Source organism: Tympanuchus pallidicinctus, unplaced genomic scaffold (assembly GCF_026119805.1).
Source record: "Tympanuchus pallidicinctus isolate F22 unplaced genomic scaffold, pur_lepc_1.0 scaffold14, whole genome shotgun sequence".
NCBI classification, from domain to species: Eukaryota; Metazoa; Chordata; class Aves; order Galliformes; family Phasianidae; genus Tympanuchus; species Tympanuchus pallidicinctus.
The window spans coordinates 3310556-3325593 of record NW_026294659.1 but is presented as its reverse complement, the minus strand read 5'-3'; the positions used below and the strand labels follow the sequence as shown (position 1 = coordinate 3325593).

The 15038-nt window shown below is 37.1% G+C and overlaps 1 protein-coding gene across 1 annotated transcript in view; it reads right to left on the bottom strand.

Annotated features, from left to right (window-relative positions):
- Positions 1-321: 321 nt before the first annotated feature.
- Positions 322-15038, bottom strand: part of PHEX (phosphate regulating endopeptidase X-linked) — a 95978-nt gene continuing 81261 nt past the window's right edge. The window contains exons 17-22 of the mRNA XM_052673751.1: positions 13699-13766; positions 12543-12673; positions 9471-9536; positions 9266-9370; positions 7710-7786; positions 322-4151 (exon numbers count right to left, since the gene is read on the bottom strand). Of these exons, the coding sequence (XP_052529711.1) occupies positions 4049-4151; positions 7710-7786; positions 9266-9370; positions 9471-9536; positions 12543-12673; positions 13699-13766 (550 nt within the window). The 3' untranslated portion in view covers positions 322-4048. The remainder of the gene's footprint in view (positions 4152-7709; positions 7787-9265; positions 9371-9470; positions 9537-12542; positions 12674-13698; positions 13767-15038) is intronic.

The following is a 15038-nucleotide window of genomic DNA, read 5'->3' as shown; positions in this document are numbered from 1 at the left end:
GGCATTGCTCTGCTCATCATCTTCCTCCATGCAAACATTTACTTTTAACATACACAAGTTCATAAGGCTGCAAAGCCGTTCCTTTGGTCCACCTGGAAAGAGATGTCATTGATCTGCACTTCAGACTCATACACATCTGTAGTTTCTGCACCATCCAGCTCCCACCCATGGCCACTCATCCTACATTTATTTTAATTGCCTTTGGCAAATTAGCTGGAGCAAGTGGAAGTTAATAAACTGGCTGAAGATATTGGAAGTCTCTTTGAGGGAAAAGGCAATTCTTATGCTGTCATGCAGTAATGGCAGCCTTGAGAACCTGGGGCCATGTCATTATGCTCTTTATTACATTTTATAAAGACTATATATTACAGAAGTAACATTGTAAAGTTGAGCAGTGACAGTCCAAGCAGTTTTTGTCATACTGAATGCACGGGAAAATTCTTCTTCACTTTGTTTTTTATTGGCTAACACAACTGTCTTTTAAAGAGTCAGTCAACATGTTATGCAAGAAGAAAAGCTAGGAGTAGAGTCATCAGCAAAATAAGAATCCAGATTAAAAAGGCATAAACACAAAAGACCTTTCAACTCACTTTCTACCTCAAGTTGTCACGTTCTTAATATTTATTTGGAGACAGATAAATATATCACATTGCTGCAAGACGGACTTCTATGCATGGAATTTATTGAATAAAATGAAAAAGTTACACATAAAGTCAACTGATTATTTTATAAATAATTCAAACATTTAGTGTTATGATAGCATTCCCATTTAAAGAATGCTGAAGTTCCTCTGCACAAGGCATAAGACAGAGCTTTATAATACAGCTGAGTTTTTTGGTCCTTCAGCATCAAGTCCCAGGATGGACATCATACCTAAGCAGTTCACACAGGTGAGTAGCACAGCTGCCTTTTTTAAGAGCTACCCATGTGTAAAGCTATTCTTTTACAACAGAATCAGTGGAAATAACTCACAGTGGGAAAGGTGATGGTATAACTTTTTCAGGGTTGGGCCAAAATAAAGTTTTGCATATTTTCAGGATCAAAAGAAGGGAACATGAGAGAGGAGTAGGTGTTGTTTCATTGTGTCTACACAGTAGAGAAAAACTCTTCAAATTCACACAGGTAAAAATACTTTTTTAATAGCATCTTTCTCCTCCTGACCACTAGTAGATATGAAGACTATTGACCCAATAGAAAGAACATTTTGCTCAAGGGGAAATAAGGGTTGAAATAGTTACTGGCAATTTAAAAAAGTATCAATTTAAAAGCTCTAGGAGAAGAACATATAGGAAGAATCTGTTTGCATAGAAGCAGTACAGGAAGGCATTGCTAGCAGAGATCCAAGAGGCACAGTGTGAAAACAAAGCAGGGCCAGGGAATCCATTAAAATAGAGGCAATAAGAGGAGCCCTCAGAAATCATCACCATATTCTAGGTATGTGTCTTTGGCAACCGAGTTTTATAAATATGTTTATTTACCTTCTACTTTGCAGAAGGTAGCTGTCACCTAGATAGCTGATTCCCCTGTAAACTAATCAGCTCTTTGGCTGGAGGTAACAGTTAGGCAGGGGTTGTGGAACTGGCTTCCCACATGCTGCCATGGGCAAGACCGAAGCCCAAAGCACTGAACACATGAGTCCACAGCAAGGATTCCCCAGATTTGTGTGCTACTGATGAATGTGCATGTTGGGATCAAAGTCTCTTCATTTTCCAGGCAGCACGTAGGCCTCTGCTGAACTTCCAAAAGCAGGGCTCAAAATCTGGCCATGCTCACCCTTCCTTCTAGTGCCTTGTCCCTGAGCCTTTCAGGTCCCTGCTATGTCCACAGCGTAGAGCCCATCTCTCTGCCCACTGTAAGAGCTGTGTGCCTGCCCATGTAACGATGTCGTGGTTTCTGAATGTTTCTTGTGCTGTTGTGAGTATCGATATCACAGTTGGTATTAAACATGAAAGGCTTGAGCCTAGTAATGCGCAGTGAGGGTGATATTTAAGACTGCAAACATAAGGCATTTTAGAAGTAATCACTATCCAGTATAGAGTAATAACCCCATAAACCACAAAATTACAAGATCTTTCCCACTGGAACATAGCCATGAGAGAGAAGCTCTTTCAAATGGATCTCTGACCCGAGAGATAAAATTAGAAAACTCCAAGCTGACTGTTGTGAAACCATTTTTGCCTAGGCCAGTAATTTAGAAAGTTGAAATAAGTGTTTGAGTGTCTGTCCTGAGTTTTTTGAGGACAACGACCATATTGGTACTAACTTTAATGGGGCCCGGATTTTACTCCTGAACTTTGTGTTGTTGATCCAAAGCAGTCAGCATCAAGTAGTGTCATTGCTCATAGGAATGAATTCAGGACAGCACTCAATTTGCTAAGGAACTTTCCCATTAGTAGGTAAAAACAAGAGCCATGCCTGCTTGTTTGAGGAAAGTTCATATGAAAATATGAGCATCTAAATAGTTTTTGTGAAAAATACCACCAGGAAAAAATTGATAGTGTCAACTCAAATGACAAACTATAATCCGTGGAACTCAGAACTGGAAGTTGTGCATTTGCTTTTAAGAAAAAATCTGACTTTTTTTCAGGGGAAAATTGAAAGAAGAAAATCCCATCTCCAACAAACATAGTGATTTTATTCTAAAAAGTCACAACGATGCCTTGAGTTTAGTAATGTCAACTTCCTCCACTCTAGAAGGTAGTTTGAGGATCCTTTCCTATATAAGCTTTCCATGATATCTCCCTTCTTTATAAAGAGATGGAAGGAACTAACTTAATTTGCAAAAACTTAGCTACAGTTGAACCTTCATCCACCTAGACTATTAGGAAATATTTGACCAATCCTTGTAAAAAAGTTTATCTCATCAATATTTTTATACCAATATAATAAAACTTAAACAAATTAATAGAAGAATTTATATAATTTTTATGTGTATATATATATATGTATATATATATGTAAAGTATATACACAAAGAGGCACATAGACCTGCAGTAATTCAATCATCCTAAAAAACCCCTCTCTCCATTTGAAATGATTCCACAATCCAAAAATGAATTAATGCACAAGGTATAAATAAATACCAATTAAATATGTGTATTTCTGTTGAGAAAGAAATGACTATTTTGATATTCTTCTCTTTTAAGTAATAGTTGTGTTCAAATTTATCTGCTACAAAATATGTTTGCTTACTCATTTCTTTTTGTAAATGTTTTAGTAATCAGGTGAAAAATTCAAATGTCCTGTGTATATGCTGTATTTAAAAGTCATCAGCTTCTAGAATGGCTTTTTGACCCAGATAGGTCAAATGCTGTTGGCATTGTTTTTCAGTCACACATTCTTCTTTCCTCAAAACTACAGGTCACCCTACCCTGTCCAGAATACAGTCCTTGTATTCCTCTGTAAGATGCAGACACTAAGACACCCTAAAATTTAAGCTCTTTCAGGCTTAAAAATAGATGTAGGCAAAGCCATCATCAACACAAGGCAAATTTACCTCTTGGGGGAAAAATAAATGCTTACACTGTAAATAGGTATAAGTGCTGTAATATTTCTGGGCATCATGGATCTGGGAAATCCCTCTGCTGGGCTCTTACATCATGCAAGACCATTTATGGAGTGCTAGACAGTGACAGTTTAAGTTAAGAAACTGCTGTCTCATGCAGCAAATCAAAGTTGCCTTTATAGCAAATCTCATTAATTTCTTCATCCAGAAAGAGCAAATTCTATACGGGAGCATTTTGCATAGCCACCCTGCAGAGCAATAGATTGAAACTGGATTTTAGCATTTACCTCTTGCTCAAATATGAATCAGGAATTGGACTTGTAATTTATCCATCAACAGCAATGTAACTGCAGATGAACAGGAGGAGTTTCATGGATAAAAGGAGTGTCCATGTAGTTCATCCACATGGATGAGGAAGACGCATTTGAAGTAACACCTCTCCAGACTGCAGAGTGTTCTTCTGAAACTCTTACAGTGAGCATGAGCTCAGGCACAGCAGTTCACATTACAGACCCTTGCAGACAGAAGATCCAGAAGGGACGCCTACCACAGCCGGCAAGATTCTGGCCCTCGGTTCATACTCGTATTTACTGGACAGTTGAAAGCCTTACGGAATTCTTCAAAGTTGCTCATGGCTCCAATAACTCTGCAAAGAGAAAAAATGGTTGACAGGCAGGCTATCTGACCTTAAACACTTGTAAGTATTTCAACATGCTCACTTCAGGTGGAATTTTCAGGCTTCCCATGTCATTTCTCCAGAAATAAAAAATAGACGATTGGGAGAATTGCCAGAAAAAGTTAACATAAAGACAATCTTGTTTCATTCTGTGCTTTGAGAAGTATCTTATTTTGCTGGAATGTCAACCAAAAACAATTGCAAATTGTGTTTGCAAATTGTGGCTAGTATGTCATTTAGAGAATTTTCCAATGGGACTGTTGGCGAGAAAGGTGGGAGACCGGTGATAGCCTTGTGTGATGGAACTCTTCTTCCAGCACCTGCCAAACTGCTGCACCCAGAATACAGAGCATGTGAACACACACGATGGGGGTGCTGGAACTATTTCAGTTTGGTGCACACCAGCCAGGTTCACATAAAAATTCCTTGACCACAACATGCACACAAACCATCTCCTTGGGATTTTACAGCATGAAGCTGGGGTAGCATCTCATCCTTGGGAATCTCAGCTCCTCTAATATTCTGGAAATTCATTTTCTGAGGCTTCCACCCTGGCTCCCAAGCTCTCTTGCTTCCATCCCACAATGGCATGTTGCTAAAAGAACAGTGCCTCTTCACCTCACACAAGCCAAACAATGTGCCTGCATTGCAGATTGACACTTTCAGGTACAAGTGAAGTGCTTTTTCTTTGTATGCAGTCATCCTTGGCTCTTTCTTCCACATCTGTTTTATTTCATGCTGTCAGAAATGATTATTTTACCATTACTAGATTGGGATTGTGTTGTTTGTTGATTTTTTTTTTATTTTTTTTTTTGCATGCTTTTAAGCATCTTGGAATTTATTAACCTTAAATTTGAAATGGTACAAAAGTAAACAGCATCCTGAGCTAAAAGCAGAAAAGTATCTACTGAGATACTAATTGTATGCATTTCTTACTCTTTGCTATGCACTGGGAAGGCATTTTTCTCCATTTCGGACAACCAGCTTCTCAGGATAGCTCAGCAAGGTAGAAAACATTCTTATTACATTGATTACATTCTTATTACATTGATTAGACTTTCTGTGGGTATAAAAATTTGCAGTCAGCTGGTGCAAAATATCTGAAGGTCAGTTTTGTAGGGAGAATTACAAAATGTGTATGGGGGAACAGCTTTACCATAAAAACATCACAAATACTACATATTCAGGGACTGTAAAAGCAAGAGCTTCTTATCCATAACTGCTACTGAACCTGGTGGGTATTATTCCAAGAACACTGTAGACTTCACTTTGAAACTTCAGTTCAAAACAAGTTAAGTAAAGGCTAATACTGAAAATCTGCCAAATAAAAACATATAAAACCAGAATCTTTATGTGCCCGTAAATGTGACTTTCCTGCACATGGTTTGACACTGCCACACATTAGTCATGGGATCAGAAGTGGGCTGTCTGGATTTCATTCCATTGAACTGCAGCAGACACCTTCCCCTGAAAGGATCACTCTGGGCTTCCTTGACTGCCAACAGAAAGGCTCACTTGCAGAGCCATTTAATGTAGCTTTTTTTATTTTCAAAATGGTAAGATATACCTTCCAAATGCCCATTCTTTTTGGAGCATGAAGAGAAGTGGGGGTGACTAGCTCAGATGCACACATCTATGCTGAAGATACATATTTATTTCTATCTTCTTACATGATTACATTTTATATTTATTTGCAAAGGGTTGTTTGGGCTTTTTTGGATAGCAAGAATTGTCAATTTGGAAAGATGCTATACTGCTGTTGTGGTCACAGTGGTCTTGTGACATAAATGAAGGAACTTGGGGCAAGTGGATAATACTAGCACAGTTGATATAATTTGGAAGAAGAGACAAGCACCAAGGTTTCTCTGAGTCTGAAATGGAAGTATTCTGAGTATCTCACATAAAAACTAAGAGAAAGATTTGTCTATACTTTCTGACTCAAAATTCATCTGATCATCTCTGTAATTTTCTTCCATAACTTGATTCCTTCAGCTAAATATGAATTTTTCCTCATGAATGCCTTATCCTCAGGCTCCCCTTTATATTTTATGATTTGTACTATCTCATGGGAATGTAGCTACCTGATGATTCAGTATCTACTGAAAGGTAAATAAATCTGAGGTCTCTAAAAGCCAAGAAATAGTTATTTTACCGAAAGTTGATTGTGTGGGAATTATAGAAAATACCACTCTGTAGGCTGAAGATCAGCTCGATATTTCAGTTCTCACTGATGTGAAGCATTTTTCAATTGTTAAAAGGCATGCAGATCTGTATATCACATTTGTTTTACCTTAACTAAAGTGGCAAGGATTACAAAGGTGCAATAGTGCAAATGTGAAGTAAAGAAGTCTGCCAAGAGCAAGCACTGTCATCTGCAGTGCTACCTTATATTAAATTCTTGTTAACAAGTTCGTAGTTTCATTATTTCTTAACTCATTCTTGTTGACAAGTACCCCAAGATGTGCTACATATACAGTGTTTATATCTCCAACTTAGATGCGACTGTGTCTAGGGAATATATTAGACTACCTGTCCCTTTCAGTCTGTGAAGCAATCTCACAGTTCCCATGTGAAGGCAGTGTTGCTATTTTTCCTTTACCAAGAGAGAACTGGGGCAAAGGATACTCATATCCCAGTTCCTTTTTTTGTCAGTAGAAAATGGTAGGAATTTCCAGAAATCCACTGTACTGGAGATGCTTTCACTATATATCAGTGTGTGGAATTAACATCTTTCCCCCAAATAAAGAAGTAACATAGCCACATGACTGAGGGCAAAGACACAGTTTGTAGTTAGGCATTAATCTCAGCAGAAACAACTTGCTGTTGGTTATGCAAACTGTGGAGATGCAGAGAAATAAAATGGCTTCATAATTCTTATGTAGTCTTTAAGCCTCTTCTTGATGTTCAGTGATCATGAGAACCTGTTGAAGGCACCATGGGCAAAGATGGGCACCATGGGCAAGCTGTTAAGCTGGATAACTGCAGCTCTTTCAAGAATTGTGTCTCTTGAAGGACAACTGAAGAGCTGAACTTAATCCTGAGCTGAACCTATAGAGCATGTTTTGCTTTGCATTTCTACCTGTATATTATCAATGTAATTCAAGGCACTCTTTTGAAAACTTTTACTCAACTCAGGCAGATTAAATCAAGAATCTTCCTAATATTCATTGTTTTCTGATCTAGAATTGCATAGGAAAAGAAAAGTGATAGAAAAGACATTTCCTATATTCAGGGCTTGATTATAGAATGACACAAGGATCAGAGATTATTCTGGTTCAAATGCTATGATTATTCTGGTTCAAATGATTATTCTGGTTCAAAGAAGGTAGATGCAAGCTTCTCATTTTTACAGAATATTTGTAATAGCAGAATATAAGCTAATAAAAACACTTGACTTTCAGTCTAGACTAGAAGCACAGTCTGATTTTGTTTGCTCTTAAACTCCTCTTAACATGCTAAATTTCTGCATTTGTGTGCTGCAGTGATTGATTCTGTATATATACTAAGTGAATACATTATTTGCACTACCTGAACATAGGAGGGCTGTGAGCTCCAATATATATTTGTTCTCTTGCAGACTCTGATCTGAACGAGTTGCATCTTACCTAATAAAAGATAAAAAGAAGAAATAGGCATATTATATGGGGTAAATTTGTAAGTAAAGCAGAATGTAATGTCAGTTTTCAGTATGCTTGTTACTTACAGAATGTGCAAAATGGAAAGACATCATTAACTCTTATTTTTGTTTTACCTTTTCTTTGCTCTCCTGATATATTCCCCTGTTTTTGAAATCCCTTAATGGATCCAGTCTCCACCTGCTGTTATTTTCCACCCACTCATTCCCACCATCTAGCCATAAGCACTTTGCCGTTTCTCTGTTTTTGAGATACTCTTAATTGCAGTTTGCTTTTCAGCTTTTCAGATATGGGAGCACCTCACATTTTAATAATTACTAAGTATATTTTTTTTTTTCAAACCCACGTAATGCACAAAGGTGCATGTAATGATGCTTCTCATCTCTAGAATTGCATCTGTATTACCTGACATTTGTCCCATATTGAAATGGTGGTTTCTTTTGAAATGACATTTCCTTCAACTTTCTATCAGTGGTCTCCAGTTCCCAATTCCTAATAGAACATTTGGCGCAAAGGTAACCAGCCACTAAGCAAGGTAAAGAAACTATTAGCACAGCTGAATGATCACTCTTACGCTCTTATGCATTGAAAAACTCAATTTACCAGCCTTTACTTTAGCTAAGTCCCCACTGATCAGTGTTTACCATCAACAAAATCCTTTAAGCCAGACCAACCATGGGATATATGAACTTCAATATAAAATACCCAAACACAGTCCTTTTATCAGTTAATACCATCAAACCTAAGTGGTCGTAGACCTGTATGTACACTGCTACTCTGACTCTTGACATAGGAGAAGTGATTTTCAGCTGGGTTGGTTCAAGACTGACACTGGTTGCATTGAGTCCTGTTTTTTAATTTCAGATGATTCATTCATTCTGGTGGCTAGTGCAATTTTTTAGCTCAGCTTTTACTCCTCATTCAAGGAGTTGATCCAATTCTTTTAAACAAATAAATCACTTCTGATTCTCTCCTTTGCTCTACTCATGCTCTTAAAAACACATCCTCTATCAAAGTTATACCACTGTGCATTTAGTGTACAGTAAACAAAGATGTGGGGAAAAAAAAATACCACAAAGACTTTCCACATTCCTGCTTAGTTTCACTGAACAACATGCTCAGTAATAAATGGTGGTAGTACACTTGCACCAGGAATTTGTGTTGGATAAACTACTGGTGGAAAGCAGTGATAAAATGCTGCATATTGTAAGCACTAGAAAAGCAGGATGCTAATATCGAAAGAGGTTGAAGAGACAATATGTGCAAAATAATCTTTGCACTGCAGGGAGCAGCAAGAAGGAAGAGAACTGCAATGAGAAAACACTGTACAAAGCAGAAGAAAAACTTAAGCATACCCTTAAAATTCAGAGTCTGATTGGTATAGATTGTTGAAGCAAAGGAGTCTGTGCCATCCATAGATGGGTTCTTAAAAACATTTGTACTACTCACATGAGCATAACTGAGAAAGAAAAGCTGGTTGTGCGTGAAGTCAAGGCCTGGCAGTAAAGGCTCCTCTTCTCCTCCTCTCTTTTCTCTAATCCATCTCCTGTATGCCTGATTAGAAAGAGATGTACTAAGTGCCCTTCAGTGACATGGGTATAACTTTCTCTGTTCTTTTCAAATAATGTGTTCCACATATTTTTCATGTACTTACTCTGAAAGCTTCTCGCAAACCTCCATTATCTGCAATGTTTTCTGCCAAGGTCCTCTTGCCATTTACCTAGCAGAATGAAAGGACATCCATCATTTGACCTGTTTCTGAACTTCCTTCTTGATCAACTTCAAGAGACAGAGTAAAAAATAAAGGAAGGCAAGAACAACTTCAGACAGTTTCAAGCACCATATCTCGAGTTAAAAAAACTGGTTTTAAATGTGAATACTGTCGGTAGATAATTATTTGTGAAGAGTTATCCTGACTCAGGGCCAAGATCTCTACAGCACAAAATGTAGGAGATGCACATAAAAATCCCATTCCTGGTCTTTGGTCTGAGCATCAATTAATTTACTCCAATGACTGTTTTTCTCTGGTTACACATGAGATCCAGTAGCCCCTTTCTTAAACTTTTATCTAAGAGGTTATGTTTGTTTCTTTACATAAATTTTATATACTACTGGAATGCTAAAATAACTTCTAAGTCATAACATAAAATAGCATAATTAAAATAGCTGTCAGAGACTGAATTGAAATTGATAGTATTTTCGGTGCTCCAAAAATATCTGTAAAGAAGATTCATCCTGCTTTCCGCATTATTCATTCCAAGAGCAAAGGTAATGGAAACAAGAATATATTCTGAGTATCTGAACTTTCTGAAAAAGTCAGTCTCCTGGTATGAAAAAATGCAGTAACATCATGAAGAGCTCCTCATTTCTGCAAGGGCAGCATTACTTCTGATCACCCAGCAGAGAGGGTCTTGGTGCTACCAGGCTGTATTTGTAATTAAGCAGTTTTACTCTCTACTGTGCCTAAAATGAACAATATAATTGAGGACAGTTTTGAGCTAAGCACTGAAGGTCAATGCTTGCCTGTAAATCTCCCATGCCTCTCCCATGCCTCAGGGGATGAGTGTAGAGGGGATGGGTTCAGTAACCAGCTTTGTTTCATGTTTGCAGAAGAGAAGAAAATGGGGTAGAAAAAGTCAGTGAGTCCATGGCATGTCAGAGTACATGAATACAGCATCACCACTTTATGCAGGCAAGCACCCAGGCCAGAACCAAGGCATCATGCTTGGCAACTGGTAAGGATATAACAAGGGGAAATGGAAGCAGAAGTGGAAAGTGCAGCTCCTTTCCTACTTGTTGTCCATCCATCCAGAAGGCTGGAGTGGAGATGGGAGAGAGATAATAAGGAGAAAAGGCACCAGGGAATATGCAAATATATAAATTCTTTTTTTTTCTTTCTTTTTTTTCTTTTCTTTTTTTTTTTTTTTTTTCTGGCCTACATCCTTGTACACTTTTCTTTCCGTGATCTTGTGAAGTAGACTGATTTAGAGCATAAGATGAGAGCAATCTTGCAGCGGCATGTGAGCCAAAGGTCATTTTAATAAGTGGAAGAAGTCTTTTTGTTGATCTCAGGCAGCTCTGGATCAGGTATCTGAGACTACAGTGTATAGACAGTTCATGACAGGGCTCAGGGACCAAGATAAGTTTTTTATTTAATCAGATGACTTTATGTCATTACTGCACTCTGAAGCTATTTCTATATCCACTTTTTCTTTCATTACTCTTCTTTTCTGGAGACATTTTTATTGTAAACTGAATGAGAAGGAAGAAGAGTAAATAGGTTTCTTGATTCATGTAAAATATTTAAAATGTACAATACAGGAGTAAAAAACCTGCAGAATATATGAATATTGATGTAAATAACTGGCAGGAAAAAAAGCCCTTTGCATGCATACCTCTTCATTCAGAATCTATAAAACACAGCAGAAAATATCAAGATTTTTTTTTTCTGTCCTCTAAAACATGCTATAGGTTATTTCACAGAAATAGGAGAAAACAACCTTCCAGACAGTGAGGCTGTGGCTAACAGAATCTCTCTGTAAGCCCATCCACCAGCTTCCAAGGTGGTGGTGCAAAAAATTCAGCTATACACCAAGAGGAACCTGTAGAAAATAAGGCTGACGGCTGAGCCAAAGACAGGAGCATTATAGTGACAGTCATTTTCTCTGGGAAGATTTGGATGACCTCTAAGTGATATTTTTGTATTGATAGTTCTTTTCCTATTGATATTCAGGAGCAAGCCTGAGAATTTTTATTTGCAAGTTACCTTACATGAGCTATTTCAGCTCTCAGTTGATGGACTTCAAATTGGACTACAGTATGGTCTCATTGCCTCTGAGACTAATACAAACAGCCTGGGGAAAGTATTAAAAATATTGCTAAGCATTCAGTACAACATCTCAGTTCTTGAAAGGCAAAGAATTTATTGCATTTATGCTTCTGGAATGTAAGTAGAGGTGATGATATTGAGTAGAGGGGCGAAAATGTGTTTTATCCTGAAAATAAAGATTAAAATCATGCCCCAGGCAACGTTACTGGAATTCTAGCGATTGATTTCAAAAGGCCTAGAATTTATCCTGTTTATCCATCATCTGGGACACTTACATAAGTTGCTCGTTTTCAGAGAAGACTGTATCTCTGACAGACAATGAAACAGAAACAATTTCCTTGCACTTCCTTTCTTAATCATTTTTTGTGAGTTTCTGCTATAGTACTCCCTACATTTGGGTCTGTGTGCACACATGAAAGAAACTGTAAGAGTTGAATGTGACATAAAGTAGGGTTTATGTAACTTCTTCTAAAGCTGTAACAAATAACAAGAATTTCTAAAGGAGTATATAATACTTGCTATTATATTCTTCTTTCTAAAAAGAGTGGCTGCTCAGTTTTCATTACTGATCTCATCTTTGGAAGACAATCAACATGCTCACAGAAATTAGACCAGCTCTGCTGAGTGGCTTCATCTTCTTGCCTCTGTTTCCAATGTGATGTGATAGGGAGAAACTTTTTAGCCCTGTCACCAGTGTAAGGGTACTGGTATTTGACTGGGCTAATCAAATCTGACAGACAATTTTGATCACAGTAATTCACTTTAGAAAATGATTTGTTGTGAGAAAGGAAGGCAGTAGCCAATATCTCAGTATGTTTGCATTTATGAACAGATAGCTTAAGGAAAAAAAACGAAATAAAATAAACCAGTGCTTTCAATCACTGGTGTTTTACATACATGTAAGCTAGCTTTCTTCCAGTAGTAATTGTTGTATTGATTAATCATGCATTTTGTTTTCTCTTTAAATTTTTCTTCAGAGCCAGTTGTCCACCAAGGGTCTAAGTTTCCATTTTTGTCATATTTCCGACCTTCAAATTAAAGAAAGAAAACAAGCTTTTTAGCAAAAAAGCAAAGCAAAACAAAAGCAAGCAAACAAAAACAATAAAAACAAAAACTAACAAGTAAAACATTCTTTCCCAGTTTTGGAATCCAGCACTTGCACAGGAATGAGTGATATACAAAATAGTTAAAATCAGCAGGCAAAATCTTGTTTTCAGTCAACTTAGTAGTAAACAGCACGGATTCTATTTGTTATTCTATTCTTCAGTTTTAGAAAAAAATAGTAATTATTAATGAGTTCTATAGCATGTTTTAAAATTATATAAGAGCTTTCTTGTAAATATAATTGTGTTTTTCTTCCTTGACCTTTGATTCTGCAAACCTGATAATGACTAGTCTATTCTCTAATATTGTCTTAGCGCAGTCATGAAAAAGAACATAGATTAAAGGCTGCAGTGGGCTTCTGTAATGCCAGCTCAAGTCATTCTTTGCTAGTGTTACTAGTTACTGCTAGTTACTACTAGTTACTACTAAGCAAAAGTTAAACACTTGACGAGCAGAATAAAATAAAATAAAAAAATCTGTGTCATGGGAACTTCTGAAATTTCCATTTTGGGTTTGGAGCAGAACCAGAACATCTGAACTACATATATGAGAGTAAGAAAGCAAGAATACATATGTCTCATGCCGTAGACCGGTGGTTACAGCAGTGACTCATGGAAAATTCAGCCTTGGGTCCTTGCTCTATCTCATTTTTAGGAGAGCATCTCATCTCATCTCCAGCCAGTCAGAGCAAGAACCTAAGATTTTCTTCTCAGGGCAAACTACTGCCCGTTGGCCAGGTTCTTAGCTTCCCATTACATAAATTATATATATAGGGAATTTATCAGCTTGAACAATGCAGCAGAACCTTAATTCTTTTCAGAAAATTCAGCACTGTTAAGAAGAAATAATGAAAGAGCTAAAGCATACACAAATGATCTTTCTGGCATTTTCACAAATCTGTCAACTCCATAAGAAAAATAAAAGTTACTGACATATGGACAACACTCACCATTACTATCAAATCCATGAGTAAATTCATGGCCAACAATTACTCCTATGGCACCGTAACTTAACGACCTGCAATACAAAGAAGTTTCCTCAGATAGTATCTATACTCATGAACATCAAAGTACAGAAGATAAGAGATCAAACAGTTCTCTATGTCGGGAAAGATCAATACTAAAATTGTGAGGGGTGAGTGGAAATAGGACTAAAAATCATGCTGCACAATTTTGACTTAATATTGTTGAAAGTCTGAAGGTCAAACTCTTCTTTCTTTAAAAACAATCTTAAACATCAAATTTTAAAAAGCATTGTGGTGGTTCACTCTACTAACCAAATCTCTTCTATTTGAATGTCTCCTTCAGTAATGTTCAGAATGTCTCCTTCAGCTGATTGCATGAATTATATTCTGAGACCAGAACAGTGTTATACGTGGAATTATTCTCTTCGTGCAGTCACGAAAAAAAACAAACATAGATCAAGCACTACAGAGGGCTTTTGTAATGTCAGCTTAAATCGCTCTTCATTGGCATGCAACAAACAGAGTTGCAAATTATCAACTTTGCAAAGCATTAAATGTATCTCCTTTCAGTTTTCAAAGAAAAAGTTATACAATTTCTGTACACCTGCATAGGAAAAGACATGGTCTGCAGTTACATCTAATGCACAGGAAAACAAGAATAAGCCAAAATATTTTGTATTCCTGATTGACAAAAAAATAAAAATTCCTTGTTATACTAGATTAAACATGCAACTTGAAGAAATAGGGATGAAAGGTCCAGTTGTCTAATATCAAATGCAGTGGATAATGGGGGAGGGGAGAGTTTTCTACTAAATGCGTCTTTCATTTGTTAAGTTGTTCCTTGTGATTTGAATTATTTTGGATATAGAGATGCCATACTTCAAAGTAGCTTAAAATATTTCTAACAGATTGTATTGAAACAGAAGAAAGGTTGAGGAGTTTGAAGTAACATGTTATTACTGGACCTAATGATCCATAGCACACTAATTGCTCATCTCAGTCATACCCAGAAAGTATTATGTGATTCAATTCTCCCTACTCCCATGGCAATTCTTCACTTTTTTTTTTCTTTCCTGGAAGGTAATTTTCATGTGATAAAATCTTCCCTACTGTTTTTTCCCCCACTACTATTGTGAACTTTCATTAAAAAATGCTGGTTAAAATTACACAATTACACAATGTGTAGCACACAGTGATAATGATCTGTAGTAAATGTGCTAATTAGAGACTCATTTTCCACATCTGAAGTAGAGTAGTTACATGCGATCTTTGGAAGCTGAAGGATGTCATGAAACCCGAAAAGAGGTCAAGAAGAACCAATGAGC